Source organism: Cephus cinctus, unplaced genomic scaffold (genome assembly GCF_000341935.2).
Source record: "Cephus cinctus unplaced genomic scaffold, Ccin1 Ccin1_scaffold0670, whole genome shotgun sequence".
NCBI classification, from domain to species: Eukaryota; Metazoa; Arthropoda; class Insecta; order Hymenoptera; family Cephidae; genus Cephus; species Cephus cinctus.
This window is the reverse complement of record NW_014333297.1, coordinates 281,255-294,730: the sequence shown is the minus strand read 5'-3', so window position 1 is coordinate 294,730 and position 13,476 is coordinate 281,255. Positions and strand designations below refer to the sequence as shown.

Below are 13,476 nucleotides of genomic sequence, written 5' to 3'. Positions count from 1 at the left end.
CTAAAGAACCCAAAATTCCGCCGGACCCTCAAAAACCCTTTAGTGACTTGATCCTAATGTAGTTTCAAGTTGGGATTCGTGTATGCAACCTAATTCTTTTTAATGACTGTAAATGTTATGTTCTTAATGTGTATCTGTACTATTACTACTACTACTACCACCACTACTACTACCACTCTGCTACTATACTACCACTACTACTACTACTGCTACTATTATAACTATACTATTAATAATTGAAAAATTACCGTTAAAAAAAGAAAATAATCAAATTAACACGATCGCCCATCGAACGATCGTAACTTCTCGTTACTAGCTCACCCTTATTTTCTTTTTGTTTTCAGCTGCGCAGATTCCACAACGAGGAAGTAAGTATCCCAAGTCAGATTATTAATAGCTGGAGAGAAATACTGACGAGGGCAAGTGACACACGCGTTATTCCACTGAGAGACGATGGCAACGTGGGTGGGAAAATAATGGCGATACCACTTGGCCTCGTTAGTAAATCGATCGTGCACGACTTCCTTCGAGGAACTTTCTTCCTGCGTCCACCTTTTCCTCGGAACCCCCCATTGCCTGCCCTCCGTTCTCGCCCATCTGCCCTTCGATCCTCCCAGCGCATAAACGAGCACTCTAGAACAATCCGTTTGGTTTCGATCGCTTCAGCATGCAAGAGGAAAGAAGAGATGGCGAGCCAGGCCGAACACCAACAGCCCGCCCCCAAGAAGCCACGGCTGGTTTTCACAGACCTTCAGCGCCGTACTCTACAGGCTATTTTTAAGGTGAGTTTCCACCTCGACTACTTACACTCTGAGAACTTTGATCCTTAACGGCTTCGACAGCCTGGCGCATGTACCGTGCCGGCCATTTGACGGCTCTCTGAGAGGTTAGGAATTAAGTACGGATCGTTTGTGGGGGGGAGACCACTGCCGTCTCCATCCGGATGTCCCAGGTTGTCCCGGATGATCCTAACGGAGTGTCCTTAGGATCCCACTGGATTTCGGCGAGTGACAAGCCGAGTGAAACGTCTGGGTAGCTTAGCTGGTGTAGCTAAAGACTGGCAACTGGCCGCGAAATTATTCAAGCACGATCGATAGTTGAACTCGGCCCGTTGGTGGGCGAGCTTACAACCTGCTCGCAACCAGTTCACAACCAGCTTGGAACTAGCCAATCGAGTACCTTCGCGACCCCTTCCTTACTTATTGCAATGCCAACTCGAAACTCTGTCCTTTTCTGCGGAGGCTAAGTAGCCTGCAGCAAGGCTGTACTGGCTCTCTGAACGGACTAACTGGACTCTGGAGACCTCCCGCAGGACGTTACGTATTGGATATGACAGGATATACGGAAGCAATCCGTCTTCCTTTGTGGGACGTCTTCTGGGCTCCCGATAGGATCTTCCTGTTTGTTGATGTTACGTCGATCTCCAATTCGAATTCTCCTTCCGGTCTTCGAGTTACTTTTAATTCAAATTTTATAGGATTTCGTATTGAGTCTTATAGCTGTACTCTGTTCAGCTGATGAATTCGGGTTGCATTGGTAATTCATAGAGTTGAATTTCATGGAAACGATAATAATCCTGAGGATATGTGTCCGATGGTCGCGATCGATCGAGGAAGTAAAATGCATGCGCCAGGGTGGCCACCCTTTGATAGTAGTTTGATCCCTTGGACGAATGCCAAACCACTGAAACATCCTGCTGAATGACCTTAGCCTAGTTATCTGCCCAGTTACCTTCAAGTTTGAGGAGCGCGTACTTTGAGGAACTTTTTACGAGGAATCCTATGTAAAGTGGCGCCGCTGTGCTTGCAGGAGACAAAGAGGCCGTCGAAGGAGATGCAGGTGACAATCGCGCGGCAGCTGGGTCTGGAGCCGACGACCGTCGGGAACTTCTTCATGAACGCCCGAAGACGCTCGATGGACAAGTGGAAGGACGAAGATCCAAAAACTGTTGCGATGGACGAAGGACAGCTCTCGCCTACCATTGGAATCAGCCCACGGCAGGGATCCGACGTTTTGTGACACACGTCCGACCACGAGGAGTACCACGACGAGTCGCCCGAGGAGGATCTGCCCTTCTCGTAAATCCTTGCCTGAGGTCCTCCGAGCCTCATTTTCGAATCTACGGAGAAAAAATGACGTAACCGGCTTTCGAGTCTACTGCAAGTAGAGAGTGGAGAGGATTTTGAAAAATTTCCAATTTTTCTTCTAATTCAAAGTCTCGACGAGAGCTGTCGGGTGTTTAGATTTTTTACACGTTTTTCGAGAATCTGCAACGATCGCACCTCGGGACCCGATAGATTTCGTCGTTCCTCGTAGACAAGGCCAACGCGTTCATTTTACTCCAAAGGTCTCTAAAACACGGGGTTCCAGCTGTCTGGTAGATTTTGATAATTTTCAAATTTTCATTTTCTATATTTTTCTGCAAAAGAAACGGCGCCTCAGTATTTCCTCGGATTTTAGGCTCTATCGATTCGCATCCAATGTGCCATAATCAGCCATATTAGAACTTAAGGTATTCGGCACTCTCGATCTAGTCTCGAGCGCGCCGCCGTTGTAATTCGTTCTAGTCCACGTTCGACCACGTTCACGTCTAGTCAAAATTTAAGGAACCCACATATGCCCACGCATGTGTGACGTACGTTTTGTGTTACCGTGGTTCACCGTACTACTATCGCTAATACTACTAACCCTGTATCAAGTACACGAGAGAACTATCGAGAGAGCAAGAGGCAGCTGGAAGCCCTTTTGGAGAATATTTGAGATAGGTCAGGGGTCCTAGGAAAGGAGACTCGTAAACTCCTCGTTGGTCAATGAAACTTTTTCAATGGAACTTTTTAAAGAGACAGATAATGCGCGCATGCGCTCTCAAAGTGATAAATCCGTGCGTGTACGTATTGCGTATGTCCGTGGGCAGGAGAGACTCCAGGTGCACCAAAGAGACATTTTCAGAAACCATAGCGTCACTCTTGGCCCAACAATCAGAAGCCGGAAACGCGTCGCAGCGTTCCTCGTGCTCCGTGCGACGGACGCTGGGACCGGAACGACAAATGGAATTGCGAAGAGAGAGAGAGAGAGAGAGAGAGAGAGAGAGAGAGAGAGAGAGAGAGTGACGAAAGAAAAATATAAAAGAGATAAAGGTATCAGTGCACACGCTCGACGAACAGTCGTTATGTATAAAATTCGTGGTACCAAAATGCGGCCGTCACGGTCGCCGGATTATGATCATATATAGTACAAAATAAACATATATTATTGTAATAATGAATATAAAATAAAGATAAACGGGTTAACGGGGAAGCGAGAGAGTGCGAGGGTGGACGGGTGCGTGTGAGCGTGTGTGCCCGTGGAAAAACCGGAAGGGAATCAGGAGTGATAAGGGAAATGGAAAACTCGAGTCATCTCGATACGAGGCGTCTGAATCGGCTGAAAGAATTGAAAGAATTAATTCGAAGAAAGACGCGGCTGACGTCATCGCGTCGCGTCGTCGATCTGCGGCCGGGGAGACAAACGTGAAATCGAACGGGAGCTGTGACGTCATGTTCGATGACTACGAGCTAGAGGTTAGGTTAGGCTAGCGTTACCAACTGTACAGACACACACACACACTGCGCACTCAACACACGTGACACGCAGAGATTCAATACGTGCTTATATACCTTGTATCATAATTCTGTAAATACATTAGTTACGAGAAAGTTTATTAATTATTATTATTATTATCGATAACGATTATTATTAATATACATTATAAATATCGACACGACGTGTTTTTGTTAAGAGAAACGAGAGAGAGAGAAAAAAGGGAAACGCGGTAAGAAGTCGTAGTTAGATACACTTGTAGTAGGGATGGTTAATATAAATATAAAACGTATTGAAAAACTGGACACGCCTAGGTATGAAAAAAAAAAAAAAAGCGTAACGTAAACGGAATACATAGTATAATATATTAATTATAACGACGCACTGCATAAATATATGTATATATATATATACACATATGTACCTACGTTAGCAGGAGTGTGTATATCTATATGTGTGTCTATGGATACAGATGTATAATATATTATATATTATATGAGGAACAGGGATGAGAGTCGAACGGGGGAGCGAGTGAATGTTTTCCATGTGATTTTGAAAAATGATAAGGGATGATAAGGAAAAAATTTGATAGACAAAAACTTAAGAGGGTGGGCGATCGTCACTCGGTCTTTCGTTACCGACTTCTCGCGCGAGTGCGGAAGGTTGGGACGACCTTAATTGATAATATTAAATTACGTTGTAATGAAAATTGATAATCTATTTATATATTACGCTAAAGTATAAAAAGAATGACTTATCGATAGACGATTGATATAATTTTCGGTGGCGATTCGAATGGGGCAGGGTGGGGGTGGAGCTTATAGCGAGTCGATAATATGACGATCGTTGACGTCTGCTTGACAGATTTGGAGCACGTGACGTTTATGGGACCGTTGACAGTGACGGTGACGGTGACAGGAGACGCTGACAGGAAAGAACGATTTCATAGGTAAAAATCTATTTCTCATCCAGTGTGTGTACACGTGTGTTTTTATATGCAATGGGTATAGATACTCGAGGAAAGGCGAAACTTATTATTATTACGGTAATCGAATCGAGGACTATTAGAAAGAGAGAAAAGGAAAAATTGATGGCAATGGAGAGTGGTACATACATGGCACTTTGAAAATTTTCAAAATATTGCGATTTTTCGCTGAGCAGCTCTGCCCACTCGTTCTCCTCGACTCGCCGTGTACGTTGATTATACACTTTTAAATAGATTAATTAATTAAATTCTAATTATTAATCAGACAATTGTCAAGGTACACCTGTCGCGGTGGAGATTGAGAGGTTTTTTTTTTGGGAAAAAATATTAAATTTATCAACTGACAAAATTTTGTCCCTCGCTCGATATCGATCGTGACGCTTTTTGTCGAACGGATTATTAAACATTTAGTCTACTAATTGAGACTGGCACATATCTTATCACGTACGACCTCTTATCGGGACGGAGGGACCGTGAGACTTTTTAATATTTTCATTCGGTCCTGCTGGGTTCGGTTAGAATTGAATTCGGGAGAAAAGTGACAGGGAGGAGAGGGACGAGAGTGGCAACTGCTGACCGCGTATCCGATTAGTCTCTTGCTTCGCGCAACGGCAGTCTTAAAGAAAATAAAAAAAGAGAATATAAGAAAAATAGGAACAAGAATAAAATGAAGAGGAAAAAAAAACAGCTCGCACGACAATAAGGTATCGATTAGTTAACGCGGGAGGAGATAATGTTAAATACAAATTGCAAACCAAGTATACATTATTATAATTAATTGTACTTACGAGGATCATCGTACGGACGAAGGGTCGTGGAGTTCTGTGGGATCTATGGGATCACGGGAGGAGTCATGGGAGTAAATGGGAATTTTTTCTGGAGAAAGATTTTTTAACGCTGTAATTAAAGTGAATAAGGTTGGATGCAGTGGTTGGTTCGCGGAGTGGGAGGGACAAGGGTGGTGGGTGGACATAGCTTTATAGATAAATAAAGAAAAATTAAATTGAATAAATGACCGAGTGACGGAATGATCGGATGATCGGACGAATGAATGAATTAATGAATCAACCGAATGAACGGGGTGCGTGTATGTTGTGTATGACAGGGGAGCCTTCGTTGTGCGTGATCTGGAGGGTTCACAAGGTTGACAGTTTGACAGGTTCAAGAGGTTCACGAAATATACCAAAGGATAGCTTAATCAAATCATTCACTATTTATTGTTTAACAAAGTATCCTAGAGAGAGGCTGCTTTTGGAGCGGATAATGAACCTGGCATTGAGAAAGAATATTATCATTTTACGAGTGTTTAGATAAAACTTGTGCAGATGCTGGAATCGAATTGAAAAAGACGTCGACCGTTTGGTCCGTTTTATGGAAGTGGGAGGAAGTTAAAAAAAGAAAGAAAAAAAGAGGACAGATACATTCCGGGTAACTAGTAATCTCAAAGTAACACGTGGCTATCGCGGTTACGTAATATCGGCGAAACTTTTGCAGAGCGAATTTTCGCAAGCTGCGCGAGGTTGGATGAATTTCTAATTCGATTCCAACATGAAGATGTGTACCTATGTAATAGACACATTGACGATCGAGACGCGAACATTTGTAAACTACTGTAAACTACAATGTTACTACGTTTTACGAAGAGCTTACTGTAGTCGAGAATTATTAAACACAACTTAAGTCGTAAAGATTATTGAGTGTGGCACGAACTTCTTTACACTTTTGCACGAGACGTGTTGTTGTACTTGAATTGAATTATCGACATGTACGTAGAGTTTTATTACTTAGCTATTAAACTTAATTTATTTACCATCCGATCGAGTCGCCTGTGTTAATTAACATAATTCATTGTTTGTTTACCAGCTGTCATTTAGTTAACAGCAATGCAATTATTTATACTCGCTGACTTTCACGTATTTCAGTTTTACTTATTCTTCTTTAAGTCTATTGTGCAATCGACTATGTCAAAGGAGCATCGCCGCGATTAAACAATTATTTTGGCGCAAGGCATCCCCCTCGTTCTCGAACGTTATATTCCCTTTTTCCTCCTAGCAAAGATAAGGGCTTATCGAAATTATCAGTAAGATCCGATATATTCACGGGATCCGCCAATTCCCAGGTTCATCTCGTGCGCGAGCGGCTGCGTGTGCGTCTGTGGATGCCTTGGTCCGCGAGTCAGAAACTCTAGTCGGTCGGAATGAGAGGAGAGAGATGCAAGGTAGAAGGGTCAAAGGGCAGATTTAGGGATTAACCTTAAGTAGACGGAGGAGGGTCGGAGGGAAATTTCGAGAGGGAAAAAATTAATTTCTTGGCTCTAAAAAGAAAGAAGGAAGAAAGAGGGCGTCTTGTTGTTGATCGAAGTGCGAAGAAATCGCACCGCTTGTAAATCGCCAGGCGGGCTACGACAATTATACATAACTGTAGTTACATATAGATTTTTATATTTTCATTTAATACCAAATTAGTCTAAAAGCACTAAAATATTATATTTATACGGAGACCTAGTCTGTTAGAATCGAGTATGAATGGATGAGGTGGCGTGGAGGGGAGTCTCGACGTTGTAAACCGAAATCGATTGAACGGTGATACATATATATTATACCATATACATATATGTGCAAATGCGTAATATACATGTACACAAAGTGACGAGCGAACGAGTGGAGGAAGTGACGAAGAGGAGAAGAGACGCGGAAGTTCAGAAACGGAACACGAATATCCTGGGGAACGTTCTAGAAGGTTCCAGATCCTTTTTCTCCTACGAGTGAATCGATCAAGCGACGAATCAACCTATACATAAATGATTGGCAAAAGGTGGAGAAAATTGAAAATGTGAAAAGCTAGAGAGAGGGAAAGAGAGAGAGAGAGAGAGAGAGAGAGAGAATGTGCATGGGTGTGTGCGAGAGAGAAGTCTTTAGTCGTTTGTATCGTTTAAGCATCAGAATTAGCGGCCAATCAAGTTGAAACGAGAGGCTGATCAAGGATTGTATTGTTTTATCGATTAGCTATCTGATTAAATAGATTAATAAAAAAGATTCCTCTTAGAAGCTTCACTTGTAGCTTCACGATCGGCACGAGATAACTTTGTTTCTCTTACCGTGATTTTACATTGGTGCTCTTAATTGCGCGCGAGTAAACGGGAGAGCGAGAGTGAGTGGAGAAGAGTGGGTGAAAGAGAGAGAGAGAGAGAGAGAGAGAAAAGTAACAAAACGTTGAATTTGTCAAAGCACAACTCCACTGAATAAACGAGCAATAAAGCACGCGGCTCACGAGACCACTTGAATGCTCTTATCATCAGGCAGAGTGCGCGGCCTGTGTTTTGCCAAGAGAGAAACATTGTCGTTCAGTTGTCAAGAGACAGATTTATTTTTATCAAAGTAACAAAGTGTTTGGCAGAGACCAAAGAGCCAAAAAGGAAGTTCGTGACGGCGTTTCACGTCGAAGATCTCACATCTTTGTATCTTCCGTCCGATCTTTATAATTTCCATGAATTTCAAAAGGCCGCGATTCCCGTGATGGCTCTTCCCAAAATAAGTGCGTGTATGTCGTGAGTTCCTTAAATTATAAATCGAGAATTAGGACGTCGTTACGAGTTTGGTAATATAATCAATGTACATCAAGTCGATTCGTAGTCGCTGACTTTACCCTCGTAAGTATTCACAGACTCCAAGTTCATGACGTGTCTGATGACGTGGTACTCGTCGGAAATTCCATTGGCTCCCAGCATGTCCCTGGCCGTCCTTGCGATATCCAGGGCTTTGCCTGCCGAGTTCCTCTTGATCATACAAATCATTTCCGGTGTGGCTCTATGAAAGGTGCGCGTGAAATTCTCTAATCAACTCCCTTGTCTTACTCTCTATACACACTTGTTCTCGTCCTTCAATCTGCCGACTTGAAGACAAGCCTGAAGACCGATCGCTATCTCCGTCATCATGTCAGCCATCTTCTTCTGCACCAACTGATTAGCTGCCAAGGGTCTCTTGAACTGATGTCTTTCGAGGCTGTAATTTCTGGCTACCTTCAAGCAGGCTTCTGCCGCGCCCAGAGCACCCCAGGCTATGCCGTAACGCGCGTTGTTCAGACACCCGAAAGGACCCTAGATTACTTTTATTTATGGGAATATCTATTAAGCATTTTATATAAAAAGACGTACCGACAAACCGACAGAATTGGGTAAGAGATTCTCTTCCGGTACGACAGCGTCGTCCATGAGAATCATTCCTGTTGCCGAGGACCTCAACGAAAATTTACCCTCGATCCGCGGCGTCTCCAACGTCCGACGATTGTCCTTCCTCTCGATTATGAATCCCCGTACTTTACCGTCCTCGCACTTTGCCCAGACGATCAGTATATCAGCTATGGGAGAATTCGTGATCCTGGAAATATATAGGTAAGGCCCAATAGACGTGTCACGTGGTCACGATAAGGTTGACGTTTAACTACTAGCCATGTTTTGCTGCCGCTGAGCTTGTAGATCTTATTGGCAGTATCGAATCTTGCTCTGGTCTCCATGGATCCAGGATCGCTCCCATGATTGGGCTCGGTCAATCCGAAACAGCCAACCAGATCCCCGGATACTTTAAGGAAAGCGTCAAGGTTTGCACTCGATCCCTCGATCTTTGGATCCTTCCTGATCTGTACTCACTGATTTTCGGAAGGAATCGATCCTTCTGATCTTCACTGCCGTACGCATGGATGGCGCCAGCGACCAGAGAAGACTGCACGGACAGGGCTGATCTGTACCCACTGTCGATGGCCTCGACCTCCTTCGTCAGGAGCCCATAGGCCACCGAGGATAATCCAGCAGCCCCGTATCCATTAATGGTGCAGCCAATAGCTCCCACTTCTCCGAGTTCCTGAAAGATACTCCTGTCGAAGATCTCCCTGCGATTCGCCTCGATCACCCTGGGCGCCAATTTCTCTTGGCAGTAGACGTGAAACTGATCGCGCACCATGATCTCATCCTGAGTCAAGCGCGACTCCAGATTCAAGGGGTCCTCCCAGTTGAAAGGGGCTGACAAAAACACAGATCCATATACCTGTATTCTTTTTTTGCTATCTTCCCACACGCGCTCTCAAATAACAGATCTGACGGGTCCAGTCCTATATCGACCTCCCCTCTCCTCCCCGCTCATACTGCTGCATCCCCACCCAACATTCTACGTAAAAAACATACTACCGCCAAGCCTACTCCGAATTCTACTCAGTTAGCACGAGAGTCTCCCAAGTGTCGCTTCGCGCGTCACTACGAGACCAAGTCACGTGTCTCTCTGATTAAATCGTACACTCACCTTTTTCTCCAAGATACGACGAGACACAGAATTCTGTACGGTCGAGGAAATCATTAAGAAGTTTTCATAGACGCAGTGCTTTATTGCCTAGCTTATTTAAAACTTTTGATTTTACAGTCGGATTACGTAACTATACAACCGCTTATCGCGACGCTTCTCTATATGTATATAATCCAGAAGAAATTACGCATCCTCGTTAGGCAGAGGTCGTACGTACTGTAGACACACAGAGAACTCGAATAGGAAAGGATACGCCTTGTCGTAGGACTGGGCTGCCAAGTGTTGACCAGCCTGTTAAGCAAGTTCCTCGCACGAATCGCCATTTTGGTCCACGAGGAAAACAAAGGAGCGTCTCTAGTCGGCACGGATACTTTTATCACTGCTCGGCACTGTAGCTGCCAACCATCGAATAATCTTGTGTTTTTTGTCAAGTGACGTCGCGACGCTCACTTAGCACGCTACACGCGTCCGTCGTCACTGATAGGACGGAGTTATGGAAATAGCGACGAGTCGAACGCACAAGCGTCGCCTCCACTTGGTGGGCCGAGCCAGTCTGGTGGAGCGGGTCTGATCGAGCGCCCCGACGCTCCGACGCCTCGACCCAGTGTCGTAGGCTCGGGTCAGTTTGAGCGATAGCGAGGTAATCGTGTTTCTTATAAATTCAGAGCGTATCTAAACATACATTGTGAAACTGTTGGACGAATTCGAATAATTTAGCGATCGGAGACAGATCGCCGTGCGTTTCATTGATTTGCTCTTGGATCTCCAATGACTGTTATTAAAATATTTGAAAAATTTAAAAAAAAAAAGGTCGAAACCGCCCTCGCACTTTCACACTACGAGGATATCGTCTTTACGGTCAGGGCCGTCCGGCAGCCTCTGGCTGAAGACTCGCACGTTGTGGAACAGGTAGCCGATGGAATCGGCGCACGGCCGGACCAAGGCCTGCGCGAATGCCGTGAAGAAGTTCCTGGTGGCGGCGCACGTGATCTTCCAGACGCGGAGGCAGGGAGCCACGCACCATATGTGCTGGAACAAAGATTGAAGGGGTAGATCGTGGCTTGGGTCGGAGTGACTGCTCGCTGCAAGCTCAGCGAGGTACGGGACTCCGTGTTAGGGGTATCGAGTGTGCACTGGGTTCTCTTGGGGGTCTACTCTGATATCGATCCTCTTTCTCCTTGGTGAACGAAGGGATTCTTGTAGGTAAAGGTGAGCGGACTTACTTCGAATGCGAGACACGCAAAGGTGAAGCCGAGGCAAAGGGCTGCCAGGGGAGCGACGAGGACCGACAGGAAGACGTAGCAACATCCTCTTGAGAGACGGAAACAGTGCCCGCTCAGTCTCCAGGCGCATTCGGGGCTTCTTATGCCGTCTGGTTCTCCGATTACGTCATCCCACATAACCTGCCAATTATTAACTCGGTTTACAGTAATGCGGCTGCCCGATGATCTAGAAAGCAGCTGACTCTTTTTCTCGTGCGAGCGATTGGATCGGTAATAGACAAATTGATTGATCTTCGTCAAGTATATTGGTCCTTTGGACATTCGTACGAATTTCGATGTCGCCGGTGGGTGTGTCGGCGAAAACTGATAACGCTAAGAGCTACTGTAATTATGATAACGCAATCCGAAAATTGCTATTAATTTTCCTAAAGGTTCAGGGTGCTCACGTTAATTTGATTTATCGATCGGTCCAACCAACCTGAAGATGCTGATTTAGATTGTTGGGATCTCGGTCCTCGAGATCAACGACACTTCCGCCACCCATTGACGACTCTGGCTTCTCCATTCCTGCGAAATTTAACTTTTCACACATTTTCGATATTCTTAATATTTTTCTCAAGCGGGAGGGAGTCATTTCCGGTTCTGATATACTTTGCGAATTATCTGTCGATGGTCGCTGGGTCATGCATGGACTGGACCACTTTTTATATTTTCTTCCTCTGATTCACAATGACAACTGTCGACTGACGACCACCTTCTCCCTACTGACTGAGTCAGTCCGTAGAAATTGAGGCAATGCCACGAGCGACACGCTTGAGGATTCAGCTTAAAGCATTTCATTGATTCTTCATATGAAATAATAAATAAAGCGACTTGGTGTGCTACTTCGTAAAAACTAGAGCTTGCAAGGACGATCCTAGGAGACTCTTTATAGGTTCCACCGCTTTCTTCGCTTCGTAAGCGATGCAGACTTTTTGGCGAACAGAAGACACACGCGAAGAAGGTTATTTGGAAGAACCGGAAGACGGCGCCTTCAAACTTACAAATTCCTTCACTGATTGTTATCAAGAAAAGTAGGACTAGAATGGTGCTTGTACTTACCTGATTCAATTCCAATTGTTAGGAACACGTATTTAAATTTTTTTTTTTTTATAATATCACTTCTTGGACTCGGATCTAGTAGGCGGCAATTACTAAATCCAAGTGGACACGTCAGGGTACTTTTTAAGCTTCTACAACAAAGCAGGTTGGTGAACGCGTCGAGAAATGCCGCGATGGTGGACACCGGTCAAGGCGCCTGCGCTCTTCCACTTTCGCCACCCTCCGGCCACCCTCTGCCGGCCAGTTCACTTCGTAACCAGGAGTCACTGTGGTTTACTCGTAGTCTGTCCTCTCCAGACCACCTTCAAGCTCATTCCAAATTCATACGCCACGAGTTAATGACCCCGCACGAAATAAATTTGTAACGCGATAAGATCTGCGTGGTGATAAGTTATTTTATTTAGGACTCTTTAAGACAAATCATTATTTCTCATTTCGCATTTTGTCGGACTCAATATTTTCGGACTGTTTCCATTTCTAGTAAATTTGCATGTAATTGTACTTGTTTTACATATTATATTTCACGAAAATGGTGTTTTCGTTCTTCAACCCTCGATTCTCTCATACAATCGAGTATCACACGCATTAAAACGTGGGCGATTTTAATCACGCAATTTATGACATTAATAAATTTTATATTATACTGGATGAGCAAACTTACCGTCCTGACTCTCGTTACCTCCTCAAATTGATGTTTTCTTTCCAATACTATGAGCACCGTCAGCTCCCCATTTGTTGGATGCATCCGATAGAAACATAATCAGGCTCAGGTTCAGTGAATTTGGAAGGAGCTCCATTTAACAGCAGAAAGATTCAACTGCGAGCTCGCGAATCTTCCAGTCCTTCACAGTTCGCGACTTATCAAGGGACTTGGTTAAGTCTCACGCCAAATACAGGCAACCGGCGATAAAATTATTTCGAACGTAATTTAAAAGTTACATTGTCGAAACTTTAGTGGGTGCACTTTTATTAAAGAATTGGCACTAGTTCAAATTTCCGCCGATAAGGGGGCAGCACCTCCTGGCATGTAAGTGGCGCCATCTCTGAGAGAATCGGTGAACTTTTTCCGATAAAAGTATTGACTTATTATGTATTTGGCATTTGATATAATTTCAATACTTTTGTTAGAGTAATTCGCACATTCCTGTACTTGGCATAGTTTCCTCACGCCCTAAGTGTTGTTTGGAGGTTGTTCATTCAGCAATGAACAGCTTACGCGTGTGTCGACCAAGTAGTAGCTGCTTCCATTCACAGGCAGCAACATCGCCGACGGTCCGTCAGTACGGCAGATTCAAAG

At 44.5% G+C, this 13,476-nt stretch overlaps 3 protein-coding genes and 1 long non-coding RNA gene across 8 annotated transcripts in view; 1 reads left to right on the top strand and 3 right to left on the bottom strand.

The window, feature by feature from the left end:
• Window positions 1-1,185, bottom strand: part of LOC112494616 — a 1,815-nt gene extending 630 nt beyond the window's left edge. The window contains exons 1-2 of the long non-coding RNA XR_003060225.1: window positions 808-1,185; window positions 322-633 (exon numbers count right to left, since the gene is read on the bottom strand). This is a non-coding gene — a long non-coding RNA (uncharacterized LOC112494616). The remainder of the gene's footprint in view (window positions 1-321; window positions 634-807) is intronic.
• LOC107269552 (hepatocyte nuclear factor 6) overlaps window positions 1-7,756 on the top strand; it is a 38,439-nt gene extending 30,683 nt beyond the window's left edge. Inside the window, exons 4-6 of the mRNA XM_015743537.2 lie at window positions 345-368; window positions 667-782; window positions 1,810-7,756. Of these exons, the coding sequence (XP_015599023.1) occupies window positions 345-368; window positions 667-782; window positions 1,810-2,019 (350 nt within the window). The 3' untranslated portion in view covers window positions 2,020-7,756. The remainder of the gene's footprint in view (window positions 1-344; window positions 369-666; window positions 783-1,809) is intronic.
• Window positions 7,757-7,906: 150 nt separating this feature from the next.
• Window positions 7,907-10,244, bottom strand: LOC107269550 (glutaryl-CoA dehydrogenase, mitochondrial). Its single transcript, XM_015743530.2, has 8 exons — window positions 10,109-10,244; window positions 9,856-9,888; window positions 9,210-9,578; window positions 9,012-9,141; window positions 8,718-8,940; window positions 8,431-8,660; window positions 8,210-8,370; window positions 7,907-8,119 (listed from the first exon to the last, which is right to left on the bottom strand). The coding sequence occupies exons 1-8, from the start codon at window positions 10,176-10,178 to the stop codon at window positions 8,058-8,060; spliced, it is 1,278 nt and encodes a 425-aa protein (XP_015599016.1). The 5' UTR covers window positions 10,179-10,244; the 3' UTR covers window positions 7,907-8,057.
• On the bottom strand, window positions 9,917-12,312 carry LOC107269551 (caveolin-3-like). 5 transcript variants are annotated; one of them, XM_015743535.2, is made up of 4 exons: window positions 12,180-12,312; window positions 11,557-11,658; window positions 11,079-11,258; window positions 9,917-10,884 (listed from the first exon to the last, which is right to left on the bottom strand). In XM_015743535.2, the coding sequence occupies exons 2-4, from the start codon at window positions 11,641-11,643 to the stop codon at window positions 10,687-10,689; spliced, it is 465 nt and encodes a 154-aa protein (XP_015599021.1). In that variant the 5' UTR covers window positions 11,644-11,658; window positions 12,180-12,312; the 3' UTR covers window positions 9,917-10,686. The 5 variants fall into 5 exon arrangements, with proteins under 5 accessions (XP_015599021.1, XP_015599022.1, XP_015599020.1 ...); XM_015743536.2 differs by having other exon boundaries at window positions 11,557-11,645; window positions 12,180-12,307; XM_015743534.2 differs by lacking the exon at window positions 12,180-12,312 and adding an exon at window positions 11,730-11,825.
• Between the last annotated feature and the right edge of the window lie 1,164 nt (window positions 12,313-13,476).

Coding starts and splice junctions, on each gene's coding strand:
- LOC107269550 (XM_015743530.2), bottom strand. CDS start 10,178: ATGGCGATTCGTGCGAGGAACTTGCTTAACAGGCTGGTCAACACTTGG. Junction 8,941..9,011: donor CTCAGCGGCAGCAAAACATG/GCTAGTAGTTAA, acceptor ATATATTTCCAG/GATCACGAATTCTCCCATAG. Junction 8,120..8,209: donor GTCTGTGAATACTTACGAGG/GTAAAGTCAGCG, acceptor TTATAATTTAAG/GAACTCACGACATACACGCA.
- LOC107269551 (XM_015743532.2), bottom strand. CDS start 11,763: ATGACCCAGCGACCATCGACAGATAATTCGCAAAGTATATCAGAACCG. Junction 11,259..11,556: donor ATCTAAATCAGCATCTTCAG/GTTGGTTGGACC, acceptor AATAATTGGCAG/GTTATGTGGGATGACGTAAT. Junction 10,885..11,078: donor TTGCGTGTCTCGCATTCGAA/GTAAGTCCGCTC, acceptor TCTTTGTTCCAG/CACATATGGTGCGTGGCTCC.